The sequence below is a fragment of the Mustela lutreola genome, chromosome 1, assembly GCF_030435805.1.
Source record: "Mustela lutreola isolate mMusLut2 chromosome 1, mMusLut2.pri, whole genome shotgun sequence".
In the NCBI taxonomy this organism is placed as follows: Eukaryota; Metazoa; Chordata; class Mammalia; order Carnivora; family Mustelidae; genus Mustela; species Mustela lutreola.
In genome coordinates, this window is record NC_081290.1 from 64,522,416 (window position 1) to 64,537,097 (window position 14,682).

The 14,682-nt window shown below is 54.7% G+C and overlaps 1 protein-coding gene across 1 annotated transcript in view; it reads right to left on the reverse strand.

Annotated features, from left to right (window-relative positions):
- Positions 1 to 1,552, reverse strand: part of LOC131819385 (epididymis-specific alpha-mannosidase-like) — a 31,752-nt gene extending 30,200 nt beyond the window's left edge. The window contains 1 exon segment of the mRNA XM_059154446.1: positions 1,415 to 1,552. Within this exon segment, the coding sequence (XP_059010429.1) occupies positions 1,415 to 1,552 (138 nt within the window).
- Between the last annotated feature and the right edge of the window lie 13,130 nt (positions 1,553 to 14,682).

Genomic DNA, 14,682 nt, shown 5'->3' on the forward strand with positions numbered 1-14,682 from the left:
GTCATAGGGTGACAGGGAGGAGGTCCAGGGACCCCATGGGGCCTGCCTGGGCTGAGATGAGAGGCACTGATGTTGAGAACTGAGATGGAGAGGAGCCACTCCTGGCCCCACGAGTAGTCATGGGCATCTCCTGACCTGCCTCCCCCAGGCTAGAGGCTCCTCGGGACTAGCCATAGCTGCTTCCTATATGTGTCTTCAGGCTGGCACAAGGTGGTGTCCAGAGGGGCTCCTTAATGAAATGTAAAGATCCCTGGCAGGGAGGCCTCAGAAAGAGGGGTCATTCCTGCATTCCCTCTTGCAAAACCCCAATGCTTTCCGGGCTTCAGTTTTCTCTTCTGTAACTGAGGGCACCAAGCATGCTTCCCCACCATTCAGCAATCTCCACAGGCAGCGGAGTGTCCCCCCAGACGCTGTCCAGTGTGTCCCAGAACTGGACTCCACACACCTCCCCCAGCATCAGATTCTCTTGCTGAGTCTCTCTCCAGCTGCCCCTCAAAAATGTCCTCAGAAAAGTTACTGTATCCTTAATCCCAGAGAGTGTTTGTTCTCTTCTGGGTTTCCTTCCTGTTCCCACAAAAGAGCTGGAGGTGGCCTGGGTGATAATATGCAGTCACCTGACCCAGGATCTTGAGCAAATCTTGGTCTCTTCCTGATCCTTTTCCTGCCTTCGTTCCTTCTTGCATGCATTCATTCCTGTACTTCTTCATACCTGCATTCATTCAGTCCTGTGTTCATTCATTCATTCATTCGTTTGTTCATTCCCCCATTCATTCACTCACTCAGCAATAGCTGGTGCACCTCTTCTGTCTGTCAGGATGGTGAGAACATGCCAGGAAATATAACATAAGAAGCCCTTGGCCTGTGAAGCTAGCTTTCTGGTGGGGACAAGGGACCGACACCAAGCCCCCTACCAAATGTGCATGGAAGGGAGGAGGGAAGGGAATAAGGGCACACACAGGGATGCCAGGAAGACCCCACCAGAAAATGTTTTTTGTGGAGCCACACACAGGTTGGGGGGCTCTAGGACAAGCCAGCTTGTTGGAGGAAGGTCTTCTGGGAAGAGGGAACAGCTCATGCGAAGGGTCGGAGACCTGTACCATCCTACAGAAGGGGGACATGGGGCTCAGAACGGGAATAGAGCCCACCCGTGGTGTCCCAGTCATGGACTGTGACCATGGCCTGAGTCAGGCCCATGTATCTTCACCTGACTATCCCTTGCACGGATGGGGAAACTGAGGCCATAGATGGAGCCAAGCAGCCCAAGTGAGCCTCCCTGGTCTCCAGCAGAGTCAGGTCATAACCTGGCTGCCTTGAGGTTGTCAGCCAACACCAGGCTTCAAATCCACCCTGGGATCTGGCAGGGAAAAGGAAGTTGATCTCCAGGGGTTCTGGGGGATGGTGAATGGGCACCTACCTGCACAGTGTAGATCCAGCCCACATCCATGTGACTGTGGGGAACCATGAAGACCCTGATGGGCTCCATGGGCTGGGCTACCAGGAACCGCAGTACCACCAGCTGTGTGAGAATGGGAAGCCAGCCAGGCAGCCCCATCCCAGTGGCTGGTGGGCAAGGGCTACTGCTGGCCATCACTTGCTGTCCACTGGTGACTGGCCCCGTAGCAGAGAACAGTGCTCCTGACCCATGGGGAGGTGGGGACAGGAGCAGGAGGAGTGGCACTCGCAGCAGTGTTGTCACCTGAGCCAGAAGAGGGGGTGGCCCTTGGACATCACTATTTGGTGCTCCGCCCCCATCACCAGTGTCTGGGCACTGATGTCAATTTTTTTTAATTGTTTTATTTAAATTCAATTATTTAACCTATAACGTGTTCACCCAGTGGTCGTCATGTCATGTGCCCACCTTGATGCCCATCACCCAGTTACCCCATCTCTCCACTCACCTCCCCTCCAGCAACCCGCAGTTTGTTCCTAGAGTTTTTGCTAGAGTCTTTTGGGTTGTCTTCCTCTCAGATTTCATTTTCTTTTATTTTTCCAACCCTTCCCCTATGATCCTGTTTTTTTTTTCTTTTCTTAAATTCCACTATCAGTGAAATCCCATGGTAATTGTCATTCTCTGATTGGCTTATTTCGCTTAGGATAAACCAGTGCTGTCCACTTCTCACCAGACTCCCAAATACCATGTGCCCCAGGGCAGTGGTCACAGTGTGCTCTCCCCCAGAGACTTGTCTGGAGGAAGCCAGCAGCCACATCGTGGGTCACCGCAGCCTTCTGTGCAAGGGACACACAGGGAGGAGCTCTGTCCTGCCCACAGCCAGCACCGGCTCAGCAGCCCCAAGAGCCAGCCACAAGCTAGCCATTCCTCTGGCCCAGCCCCAGCTTCAGGAGTCCGTGCTGAGTCCTCACTGTAACCCCAGGAAGGACAGGGAGCGAGAAACATCCTGCTAATCACTCCTGAATGCTTCACCCCAGAAACTCGGGTGCTAATGGGTATTTGAGGCTGCTTGAAGTCCCTCATCCTCAAAACAGTGCCAATCCTCTATCCCAGCGTCCAGTGACCAGGAGCCACCTTGGGGAAGGGATGGAGGAATCCTTTCCATAGGGTCCTGCTGGGCCCTTGCAGCCTCCTTCCTCCCAGGGGCGAGCTCTCCTTCCATCAGAGGGTTTTGGGTTTGGAACCTGGGCAAAGAATCCAGATGTGTCATTGGTGTGACTACCCTCAGCTTCTGGACTCAGCGATCCTCATGGCCCCAGAGAAGTCATGCAGACGGTGTGTGGTTCACCTGTCCATCTATTTTCCCACATGAGTGCTGTGTACTATCATCTCCATGGCTTACAGTGGTCCCATGCCATGCTGACCTCCACGTGTTCCCATGGATCGACCTAACTTTGCTTCTGATGGCTCCGTGCAGTCACCTGACCTCTTAATTCTGTGTCCGGTGATCCCCACCCCTACCCCGAGCTAGCAGCCCACCTAGGTCTGCCATGGTCTCAATTATCAAGGAGGCCTGGAGGGAGCTGCCCATCTCTGAGCTCTCAGTGATGCTGGTGCTTGAGAAATGGGGCCTCCGGAGAGCACTGTCCCCTGAAGGGATCTCACCTATAAACACTATCATCCCGAACGCCCATGTCCACCTGTCTGAATCTCTGATCCCTCTTCTTCCCTCTGTCTGGGCATCACCTCTCCTCCCTGAGTGGTCTTCGCCCTCTCCACCCTCCCGAGCGGCTTGTGTGAGCCACAGCCCCTGCACGATGGTCCTCACGGCGGCGGCATAATCTCCTGGAACAGCCAACACAAGATCCCTCAGCCTGGACTCCAACATCGACGTGTGCCCATCAGGCTCTGGAGGCTGGAAGCTGCCAGGGCTGGGGACAGGGTTAGGATGGCCTGTGTGACCCTGTCAGAGCCCCGGCTCTCCTCGACTCGGTGGCTGGCATTGGCAACCTAGAGAGGCTTCCAAGGAGGAATGGAACTTTCTGGCAACAGACTTGGGTGGGCCCAGCCGTAGGAAGCTATTTCAGTTTCTGGATTCTGTGGCTTCAGTCACTAATAGCACATTGTTGTCAGGAACAAGCCAGCAGGAGACGTGTTTTCCCCGCTCCAGTGAGATGCCCCCAGACACTGCACATTTGAGTCAAAGCTCTGGAAAAAGAATGCAGGGTGCTGGCAGCTCCCTGGTGGCAAAGGGAACATGTCCCCCGTGTCACACCTGGGTTCTCTGGCCGGTGACTCCTGATCCAGCCACCACTGCACACGAAGGTGCCCAGGACTTGTTCTGGGCAATTAGAAAAAGGAACATTCTGAACGTTCCTTGTGGGGGTTGCAGACGGGCACCCCGCACCATGGCCCAGTGAATCCTGTGAACTCAGTGTTGTCTGTCCTCTGGAGCAGCTGGGACAGGCCTTGAGGCCTAGGTTGTTTCATGGTCAATGTGCCTGGGAGCTGCCTCCAGTGCCAATGACCTCCCTGGCCGGCACCTTGACCATGGAATCCTGCCTCCAATCTTCCATAGCTCCCAGTGTCTCCCCACCAGACCCTGATTCCCTGCCCAAGTCCTAGAGCCTTTCAGAAGTGGCCCCACCCTGTCTTTCTGGCCTCACTTCCCAATCCCTACAAATGCATCCTTCCCTTAGCTGTTGCCAGCCCCCGCTGTCCCCATCCTCACGACACTTGTCCTCTGCTGTCCTGGCTGCCATGGCTCCTCCAGCTGCAGTGAGCTGGCTTCCTCCCTCCACTGGTGCTCTATGGCCAGATCCTCCCTGCACTTCAAGCCCTTTCCTGCCTCAGGCCCTTTGTGCGTGCCATTCCCTTGGTGAAGCAGCAGCTCCCTCCACTTTCCAGCTGGCTGGAAATTGTCTCACAGACACCTTCCATGGCCTCCCACGCCTCCTCCATAGATTCAGTCTGTTTATGAGTCCACGTCCATGTGTGTGCAGTTAATATGGTCCTCACCCACAGCTCGCCCCACTAGGAGGCTCAGTAGGTCCCCTGCAGGACCCAGACCTGGAATAAGGAAGAGCTCTCTCTTCTTGAAGAGCATGTGACGTTAGTTGTGTGGATGGACCCCCATCCCCTTCCCTGCAGGACCCGGCTGCTCTCCATGGTAATGTATAACGTTCATCCCAGCTGCTCCTCCTGACCGCCCGTGTCACCTCATGTCAGCAGCACCACCCTGGAGCAGGGCAGACACACAACTCCCGACAGCTGGCACGCAGCCTCAGCCTTCTGACTCGTAAAATGGGGATGTTTAGGGGTCTTGTATTAAGTCACGTGGAATGTAAAGTAACCATCTGTGTCTGACCCAATGTGAGCATCAGCTTACCAACAGCAGGTGCGCGCTTTCCAGGCTGAGTCTTGTTGCTCCATGGACCTGTTTTCCCATTTTTATCCCTTAACACCCACTTTCCTTGATTCTGTGCCAGGCTCTAGTCTTGGAGACCAGAGAACAGAAAATGTGCTGCCTCAGGGCGCCCTTGGAGTGGAAGACAGATCATGGCCTTGGTGGGGTGCTGCCCACAGGAAAAACTGCTCTCGTGCCTTGAGGGCTCCTAGAGAATCCCCAGGCCTTCCTGGAGGAGGGGATGAAGGCGGTGGGCCTCCAGTCCAGGAAGGAAGACGGAGGAGTCACAGGCTACAGGGCCGAAGAAACAGTGTGGTCCAGGGAGCTGGACGGGGTGGCCAAGGGTCCTGGGTGTTGAGGAGATGGCTGGTAGGCCACCTAGATCTGGGGCAGGGTGCGGAAGGTGAGGGAAGGCAAGGTGTGTTGCCCGCAGGGCTCTTTCCATCTCTCTGCTCCTCCTCTCTCTCTCCTTCGCCCCCTGGGTGGCCCTCTCCCTGAGCATCCCCACTCCCCTTCCTTCCCCGGACTGGGAGGAAGGGCAGACAGACATTCATGTGTATCTGTCCCTGAACTAGTGAGCATTGGTGTCCTCGGGGGCCATTTTTTGTGCCCATTTCTGGTGAGGCAGCTCCAGCCCCAAGAGGACCAGTCCACCACCTGTCCCTCAGGAGAACGGCTGGAGCCCCCTTTGTCCTCCCTCCATAGAACTGGCTTCTCTGGGCCCCATCCATGCCTCAGTTCCTCCAGACTCTGCCAGGTAGAGGAGCAGTGACCCCTACCCCGGGTAGGTGTGGGCTTGGGAATGTGGGAACACAAACAGGTCTCAGGCCAGAGTCCAACAGTCAGAGTTTGAGTCCCACCATGGCTGCTTTCCTTACTGAGTCCCTCACTGTACCCCAAGCTCTGTGTCTTCTCCATGAAATGGGCATCGCAATAGGCAGCTCAGGCAGCAAGAGGGCGGTGGTGTGGAGGAGGAGCCTCGGGGGAGTGGAGCCCCAGTGTGCCCTGGACACTCCAGTCTCAGCCTCTCAACCCCCGCCCTGTGCTGGCCATCCCCACCCGCCTCACCTATTTCCGACCCTGCATATGCACCCTGTGCCCTGCGCCCCACACTCCTTGTTCCTGCTCTGAGCTGCCTCAGGGATGAGGGACAGGGAAGGGGGAAGACAAGGACCAGCAGGAGGGGAAGAGAGGAGGAGGGGGAGATGGGGAGGGGATAGGAGAAAAGGATGGAGGGGGCGCACCGGGGAGAGGATTGAGAGGAGGAGGAGGGAGAGGATGGGGAGGAGGAAGATGAGGGGAGGAGAAGGAAGTAGAGGAGGAGCAGGAGGATAGGGAAGAAGGGCTGCCATGCCCTGGTACCTCCAGGCCACAACAGAGGCCATGGCAGGCTCCAGAACTACCTTGTGTATTCCAGTCCCTGGTTAGCCTTTGCCCTGTGTCCCATCTGAAGGTCAGCACAGGGCTCCAGGGCACCCCGGCCAGCCTCCCCCAGTGCCATCCTGAGACCCCACACCCCATCCTCAACTGCCTCAGCCCCTCCAATCTTCCAGGCAGTACTCCTCCACAGAGCCCTCCATGTGGGGATGAGGTAGGCAGACGGGAGGGCATAGCTTTGTGCACCAGAAGTAGGATCCGGAGAGCCCAGCCAGGTGCTGGGGCCATCCCCCGGCAGCGTGGCCTCTCCTGGACTTGTAAACGGTTGTTCCAAAGCCCATGCTCTTGGGCTCACAGGGAACCTCCAGCCCCTGGGGATATGCTGTGCCAACTTCTCTGAGCCGCAGGGTCTCCTGGGGATGGACATGGAGAGTTCACCTCTTTGCAGGCTGGAGGTGCTGGGGACCCAGTCTCCAGGCCCAAGCCAGGGATGTGGTCCATGCAGGAGGCTCTCCATCCTGGCTTCTCCCCCCCAACCCAGTCCCTCAGAGTCAGGTCTCCACTGGGGACAGCCTCATGACAGCACTCACCTGGGGGCCTGGATGAGTGTCGAGTGCAGGGACAGGGGGTGGGACGTCACCCCCTCTGCTGCAGACCTTCTTTTTTTTTTTTTTAAGATTTTTTATTTATTTATTTGACAGAGAGAAATCACAAGTAGACAGAGAGGCAGGCAGAGAGAGAGAGAGGGAAGCAGGCTCCCTGCCAAGCAGAGAGCCCGATGCGGGACTCGATCCCAGGACCCTGAGATCATGACCTGAGCCGAAGGCAGCGGCTTAACCCACTGAGCCACCCAGGCGCCCCTGCTGCAGACCTTCTGACCAGGGTGGGTTCCTAGGTTGTTCAGGCTCCCTGGGTCCATGGCCTCTCTGCTCCTTGAGCCTGGGACGGGGTTCTGTCTGACAGGAGGAGGGGCAGCAAATGGGCTGGACCCCACCCCCTTGCCTGTTCATGTGACCAGAGGCAAGTCACTCACCTGCTTAGGACCTCACTTTTCCCCTCCACAGCAGAGCAGTGTTGCCTGACCACCAAGCTGTAAGTGCCCACGATAGGAGCTTCTGCTCTCTGATCTCTTTCTTTCACTGAGGGGCCTCACGAGGTGAGTGACATGAGGGGAGGGCACAGGGGACATGGCCGTGCAGAGGGCTGGCCTGTGTCATCTGGTGTGACAGACACACTGGGCACCTGTGTGTTCCAACTGCTTTCAAATACCCTGCCACTGAGTTCTCGCACAATCTGAGGACCCACGCACGAATAATGCACAGGGACCCAGGGAAGCCAGCTTGCCCGAGGCCATACAGCCCGCAGAGGCAGAGCTCTGAGTTCCTGCTCTTCACAGGACCAGCTTTCCTTGGGCCCTGTGTGCTGTCTCAGGAGACTGTCCAGCAAGGAGCAGAAAGAGGGTATGTCTGGGACCGGGTCCCCATTGCCCACAGGCGAGCTCCTGGGGGTGGCTTTCAGTGCCCATGGTCTGTGCTGGCATGTGCCCAGCCTCTTCGCCCCCACACACTCCCCCCTCCCCCATCTCGGCCCCACAAAAGACCCTCCTGTCATGGCTCCTTGCCTTCCTGTAGCCAGTGGTTTGGGAGATCTTTCTCACCTTCTCTACCTCAGGTGCCCTCCCCTCTGAAATCCCCCTTGGCCCTTCTGTTGAGGGCAGAGTCCACACCCTTCATGTCTGTGGGACTGGGACTATTCCTGTTGGTGGTGATTATTCACTGTGGAACCGTCGACTGAGCACCCATGACCTCGTGCAGGCATGAGCGAGTGCATGCGCAGTCGAATGCATGGCTCCACTCTTCCTCGGCTCTCTGTGAAAGGGGTGGGCAGCCGAAGTTTAGCACCTTGTCCTCCTCCCTCTGAACCTCCCTCGTGCCTGCTCCCAGCAGGCCAGGGTCCTGCAACGTCGTTGCCCTGGGAGTTAGACCCTGACCTCTGAACCCAAGTGGGGGTGTCATGTGCATGTGCGTGTGTCACGTGCGTGTGCATGTGACAAATACTCAAATACACACTTGTTGGGAAGTTGTAAACAATACGGGAAAGGTTGGAGTGCAAGGTACAAATCCTATCCTGCTTCCTTCCAATCCCGGACCAGCTACACCATTTGTAGGGCCCGTTGTCACACGCAGAGCCCAGAGCCCTTCTCCAACAGCAATCCAATGCGCACCTGAAAGCGTTCAGTGTAAAGTGTTTGCTTTTCTTCTGGGGCCTCTCGCGCTATTAGTGTCATGTCCCTTGGCCACAGGAGGCCGAGTGCAGACTCTCACTGGCTCCTGGAGGCATCTGTGCCCCTCCTGCCCACCAACTGGTTGATGTGCCCTGGCCGAACTGGGGAGGTCGCCAGCTGCCTCCCCTCCCACGGGCCCGCTGCCCCACCGTGCTGTGGACAGGACACATGCAGGCTATCACAGCCTCCAGGCAGAGGCAGCTGGGTACCGGACCCCTCAGCTGAGTGGCCTGCAAAGGGGTTGCCAGGCTGGGGCAGGTGGCCACAGCCCGTCCCACCCTGAGACACCCATGGGCCCATGCATCCAACCCACCCATCCCAGCTTATGTCCCGCTTTCTGGGCCCTGCCAGGGACACTGGAGCAAAGGACAAAGAGGGCAGGCAGGAGGGGTTCCCGGGTGCCAGGGTCAGCAAAGCAGGCAGCTGAGGGCCTGTGTTGGGACCACACATGAGCCGAGGTTCCAAGTGCCCCGCACATGCTCAGTGCTTCCATTGGATTCACTTACAAAACACAAATTCAACAAGAAAATGATGAGGAATTTCATGACTATGGTCACAGGGCTGGCACCCCCAGGCTCGGGCCCCTGCTGAGCATAGGGCCCTGTGCAAGCACACTGGTTGCACACCTTCAAACCCAGTGGTGTTCCAACCCTGTTTCCCTCCCAGTGGGTCATTCACTGCTGGGAAGGGGGCCCCCGAAACATCTGAGAGTGGCAGCTGGTGCCAAGAGGCACGTGGTAGGGTGGGTGCTCTGTGAGGCTTCCCCGCACCAACTGCTCTCATCCCCACAATGTCCTACAAACGAGGTGCTCTTGCAGCTGCATTTGACTCGGGCTCAGAGGAGTTAAGTGACCTGCCTAAGGTCAAACAGCAAGGAAGCGGCAGGTTGCCTTTCCATCAGCTCTAGGTTCAAGGCCACACCCTGAGAGTGGATGCTTTCCTACCCAAGAGCACGGGCCACAAACCCGGGGTGACCATGCTGTCACCTCCATGCCATACACCCGGGTTGGAGAGCCAGTGTGGGGTTAGGAAGGACCATTCCTGTTCACAGGAGCTGCAGTGTCCTCTTCCAATCCTACACACTGGAGTGCTTTGCAGGATGAAATCAGGTGCTGTCAGCAACTACAGAGGGCCATGTAAGACATTGGGCCATGGTGCCAGGTCGCCGGGGCTGTCCCAACAGAGGACCTCACACTGAGTGCTTCAGCCACAGGAAACGGTTGTCTCACACTTCTGGGGCCAGAAGCCCAAGATCAAGGTGTCAGCAGGCTTAGTTCCCTGGGAGGCTGTGAGCAGAATCTGTTTGGGGCCTCTCCCAGCTTCTCGGGTTTGCTGGTGATCTCTGGTGTCCCAGGGCTTGTGGATGGACACATGGCGTTCTCCCCGTGTGCATGTCTGTGTCCCAGCTGTCAGGCTGCCTGGTAGAAAAGGGACACTGGGGATGAGCGTCACATGCCAATGACCTAGGAGAAGCTGGGTGGCTGCTTCATACAAACTGGAACCCAGAGGACTGACGTGGGTGACTCGGGGGTGACTGACGGGTACTGCCACGTGGAAGAAAGAGGTCATTAAATGCAGCACCAACCCCACCTACATAAGACCTCAAGAGGCTAGATCTCTTGTCAGTTATAATTCTGGGCATTCCACCTGATGATGACCCAGGACCCATGTCTTGTGAAATTAGTATGTTACTCACAGCTGCAGCCAGACAAGAACTTCAAAGGTAGGTTTAGTAATGCCCATCACTTGGGAAGCAGGTACTGTGGGACAGATGGCATGCAGGAAAACTAGATCATCTCTAAAGCTGATACGTTACCTCCAACTAGACGAGGGTGCCGTGAGCTGCCTCCCTGGCAATCCTCCTGTTAGAGACGAGGATGGAGGCCAGAGGGATGATTACTTGACAAGCAGGTGGTAGAGCCAGACCCTGAGCCCAGGGCTCTTCACTCTGAACCTGGTGGTCTGTCCAGATAGCAGGAAGGAGGCAAGTATCATCAGTCTCATTTTGCAGATTGAGAAGCCGAGGGTTTTACACAGGGTGGCAGGGTTTGTGAGTGGCAGGAGGGGGCCCTGGTGTCCTGGGTGCAATGGTGACCAACATATCTGCTGGAGATAATCGCACACAGGAACCGTTACACATAGTTGCCGTGACCCTGGTCTATTCCACATGCCTCTGTGCATGCTTCACAAGTTAACCCATGTTCATCCTCTCCTTCATCCTCAAGACAGGCACCGTGACCATCGCATTTTCCAGGAAGGCTCAGCATTGGCCCAGCAGTCCCCAGCTGGGAAGCAGAGCATTCTATCACGTAAGCCTGTTAGCAGAGCGGGCTCTTCACCACCTTGTGCCCCCCAAGATGTGTCTTGGATGTCATGTGTTCATGGTGCTGTTGGGAGCAGTGGGATGCGAGTGTGGCAGTCAGTGCAGTAAGGACTCCATTTAGCAGGCATCTGTGTTCACCAAGCATTTCCTTATCCATTCATTTCTTCACTTATTCACTTGAGAGTGCTCCCTGTGGAGGTCAGCTGGTGTTCCAGGCCCTGGGGAAATTGCAGCGAGCCACACAGACAAGTCCCCTGCTCTGGAGAGAGGTGATAATGGAATTGAGCAATCAGATTGTTTCCAATAGGACGAATTAAAGGAAGAGCATGAAATGAGGAGTAGGATCCAGAGACAGGCAGCTCCAGACAGAGGTGGTCATCGAAGGCCTCTTGCAGAAGGTGATCTTTCACCTGGGACCTCAATAATAGGAAGCATCCAAGGAAAGGAGTCCCAGGCAGAGAACACAGCAGGTATCAGCCCAGGAGTTAAATGAGCTTGGTGTGTTCTGTGAGGAGGCCAGTGTGGCTGGAACAGAGATGTCAGGGTGAGGGGAGGAAGGAGGCTGAGATGGGGCGGCAGTGGTACAAGATCGCTCTGCCTACTGTGTGGAATGTGGTCTTTGGGGGTCAAGGTGGAAATCAGGAGAGGATTTGGAGCCTCCCATGGTGCCAGGCTGAGCTGTGCCGCTGCCATCAGGAGGACCTGAAGAGATCCAGACGAGAATGAATTGTTTCTTTCAAGACAATTGAGCCCCTTGCTGGCAGCAGAAATGGACCAGCACACACATAAACATACAAGATTGTGTCAGGGGCACAGGTATGGTTTAGGGAGAAAAGATGGGGAGGGGCTGCAGAGTGCCAGGAAAATTAGGTCAGGACACTGCTGGACGATTCCAAGAAACTGTGTTCCTGGCATGATGATAGCTCTCTGCTTGTGGAAAAACTGAGCATGCTGAAGAGAAGGGGGTGGTTGCAGCTTAAATTCTCCAGGAAAGGAAAATGGGCCAGAGTGGAAAGAGAGGGATGAGGCCAAGGAGTAGAATATTACTGACTGTTGGATCTGAGCAATTCCACAGTTGAATGTGAGTCTTCGTTTCCATAAACCAAATTCTGAGGCTTCTCTCACACAGGTTCTCAGGTGAAGTAAGTCATTGGAAACATTTGGAGTGCCTATTCCTGCCTATGGTTGGGACTTTTGGCATTGGGCATTCCCATCCTCCCATCTCTCCTTCTTCCTCCATTCCTTGTCCCCATTCCCTACTTGGAACCCCTCCCTTTTCAGCAATCAGGCTGATCCTGCGGAAAGAGCTCCTGTCTTGTACTGATCTTTCTCATGACTTCCACCAGAGGGCGCCATTGCAGGCTATGATGGCCGCTGTCCCTGGTCCTGAAATTCGGACTTGCAAGTGAAGCGCGTTATGGGTCCATGAGCTGCAACATTGCTGGTCCTTTGAAAACACATTTAATTTTCAGAACTGACGCCTAAGACATTTGCATCTCTGAGGCTGGAAATGGAAGGGACCACTCAATCCACAGTGCTTGCCATGGTGCCTCCACTGCTGGGAACTCTCCCCTGTCCCCGTAGGGCACTTCCCACAGCTGTCCCTGTTTGTCATCTCACTGGCTTCTGAGTCAAAGGGCCCAAGTCATATGCATGCACCCTAGCTGCAAGGCGGACTGGGAAACCAGTATCCAGCACCTTATACTCCATTTCTATAGTGGGAGATGAGCTCAGATTCTATAGGCAGAGGATTTCCATGCTAAAAGGATTTAGATGCCTCAGAAGAGGCAGGGCTGGTGCCATGAGGCTGCAAAGGAGACACTGTTAAATGCTGACAGCAGGTGGTGCCTGTCATTCCCTGCCTTCTGGAATCCTTAAAGCAATCCTGGCAGGCAGAGATGATTCCCATTTCATTCTCAAACGAACCAAAGCAGCTGGGGGCCCTTAGATGGAAGCTGATGCACAAGCCTGGGAGCATGGCCCAGACACCAGCTGGGTGGTGTCCAGGGGGAAGTGGGGAGAAAATGATGTGGCTGCCTGGATCCACCACCACCTGTGTGCTGTGCAGGAAGCCAGCATGTGGTCACTGAGGTTCACATATCACACACCACTCTGGGGCACATGAGGCACCCACCAACTTGTGTGGGATGACGGGAGCAGGCAGGGGCAGCTGGGATTCCCAGTGAAAAAAGCAAAGAAGTGGCTGTGGGGGCCTTCACTGCATCAGGTACATCAGCCCCCTGGGTGGCACCCCATCCTGACTGGTGGTCCCACCCACTGGCTTCCCACTGTCCTCCATGCTGCCTCCCCCATATCATGCTTCACACTTTTCATAACTTGTGGAGCAGCTACACTCTTCAGATGCTCGGCTAGGATAAGCTAAAGGAGGCAGTGTTTAGTGAAACACTTGTTCTAGACAAGGTTTGCAGAGCTCAGCCCCCTACTTTTGTCTGATGAGGTGGGTTTGCCCACCATCCCAAATGGTTCCCAATTCACTGAGTCTTGGCTGATGCAGCTCCACTTAACATGGACAGAAAAACTCTGCAGAATCTCAGCACACACAGGGGCATATTTCTTCTTTACCAAACATCAGGTCTGGTCCATCACATGGTTGGGTCAAGTGTCTGCCTGTGGAAAGTGGAGATAACAGGGCCATGCCTCCACACAGACACCATCCCTGCCCACGTGAAATTCACCTCCTGGTCTGCAGTGAACCCCTGCCCCTGGTGGCTCTGGTGCAGGGCCAAGCATGGCAGTCCTAGAAGATGGCAGGATCTGGCTCCCAAGGTGTCATGGAGTCACAATACCACTTCTGGACAACATTCTCTAACATTTTAGGCTCAAGGTGCTGTTTGCAGCCCCATCTCCTTAGGCTCCAGCTATCAACAGTCATTTAGCCACTTCTTCTCTAACTTGCAGCCAAAAACTTTCTTAAATGATACCCATTTATTTGCACACAGACGTCCCCACAGACGTTCTTGTAAGTGGACAAGAAGGAAGTGTGAGCGACAGTCTCTCTGAGAATAAACGCCACTGGCCAGCTACGGCCTTTCCCCCGTGGTCTGTAAGTACCTAAAGGAATGAGTTCACACAAAGGAACAGATGCCAATAAACACACAGCTGAAAACCACGTTTCTGTGGTCGTCCGTTTGGGTTGATTCCAGGGCTGTTTTGTTTGATCTTCACTGCTAAATCACTCTGCAGTGAGTCCATTTAGGCCTGCAAGTTTATTGTTTATTGTTCCTTCTTCATACACTTTACCCAGGGCAAATCCCCCCAAATGGAAATGCTGTGTTAGGGAGGATGAAGGGGTTCTTAGCTCCTGCTGCCTAACGTCACACTGGTTTCCAAAATGTTGCCCTGGTGCCTACAGTCCACCCACCCCTTCCTGGGACTAGGAGATATATCATCATCATCGTCATCATCATCATCATCATCATCACCATCATTATATTCCTCTGTAATTGGCTCTGTTTTATTTATTTATTTTTATTTAAATTCAATTAATTAACATGTAGTGTATTATTGGTTTCAGGGGTAGAGGTCATGATTCATCTCTTGTATATAACACCTAGTGCTCATTACATCATGTGCCTTCCTTAATTCCAGTCACCCGGTTATCCTGTGCCCCCACCTCCACCCCTCCAGCAACCCTCAGTTGATTCCCTAGAGTTAAGAGTCTCTTATTGGTTGTTTCCCTCTCTGATGAGGTCTTGTTTTATTTTTACCACACTTCCTCTATGCTCCTCTGTTTTGTTCTTAAATTCCATGTATGAATGAGATCATATGATAATTGTCTTTCTCTGATTGACTTATTTCACTTGGCATAATACCCTCTAGTTCCACCCACATCATTGCAAATGGCAAGATTTCATTCTTCTGATGGCTGAGTCATATTCCAC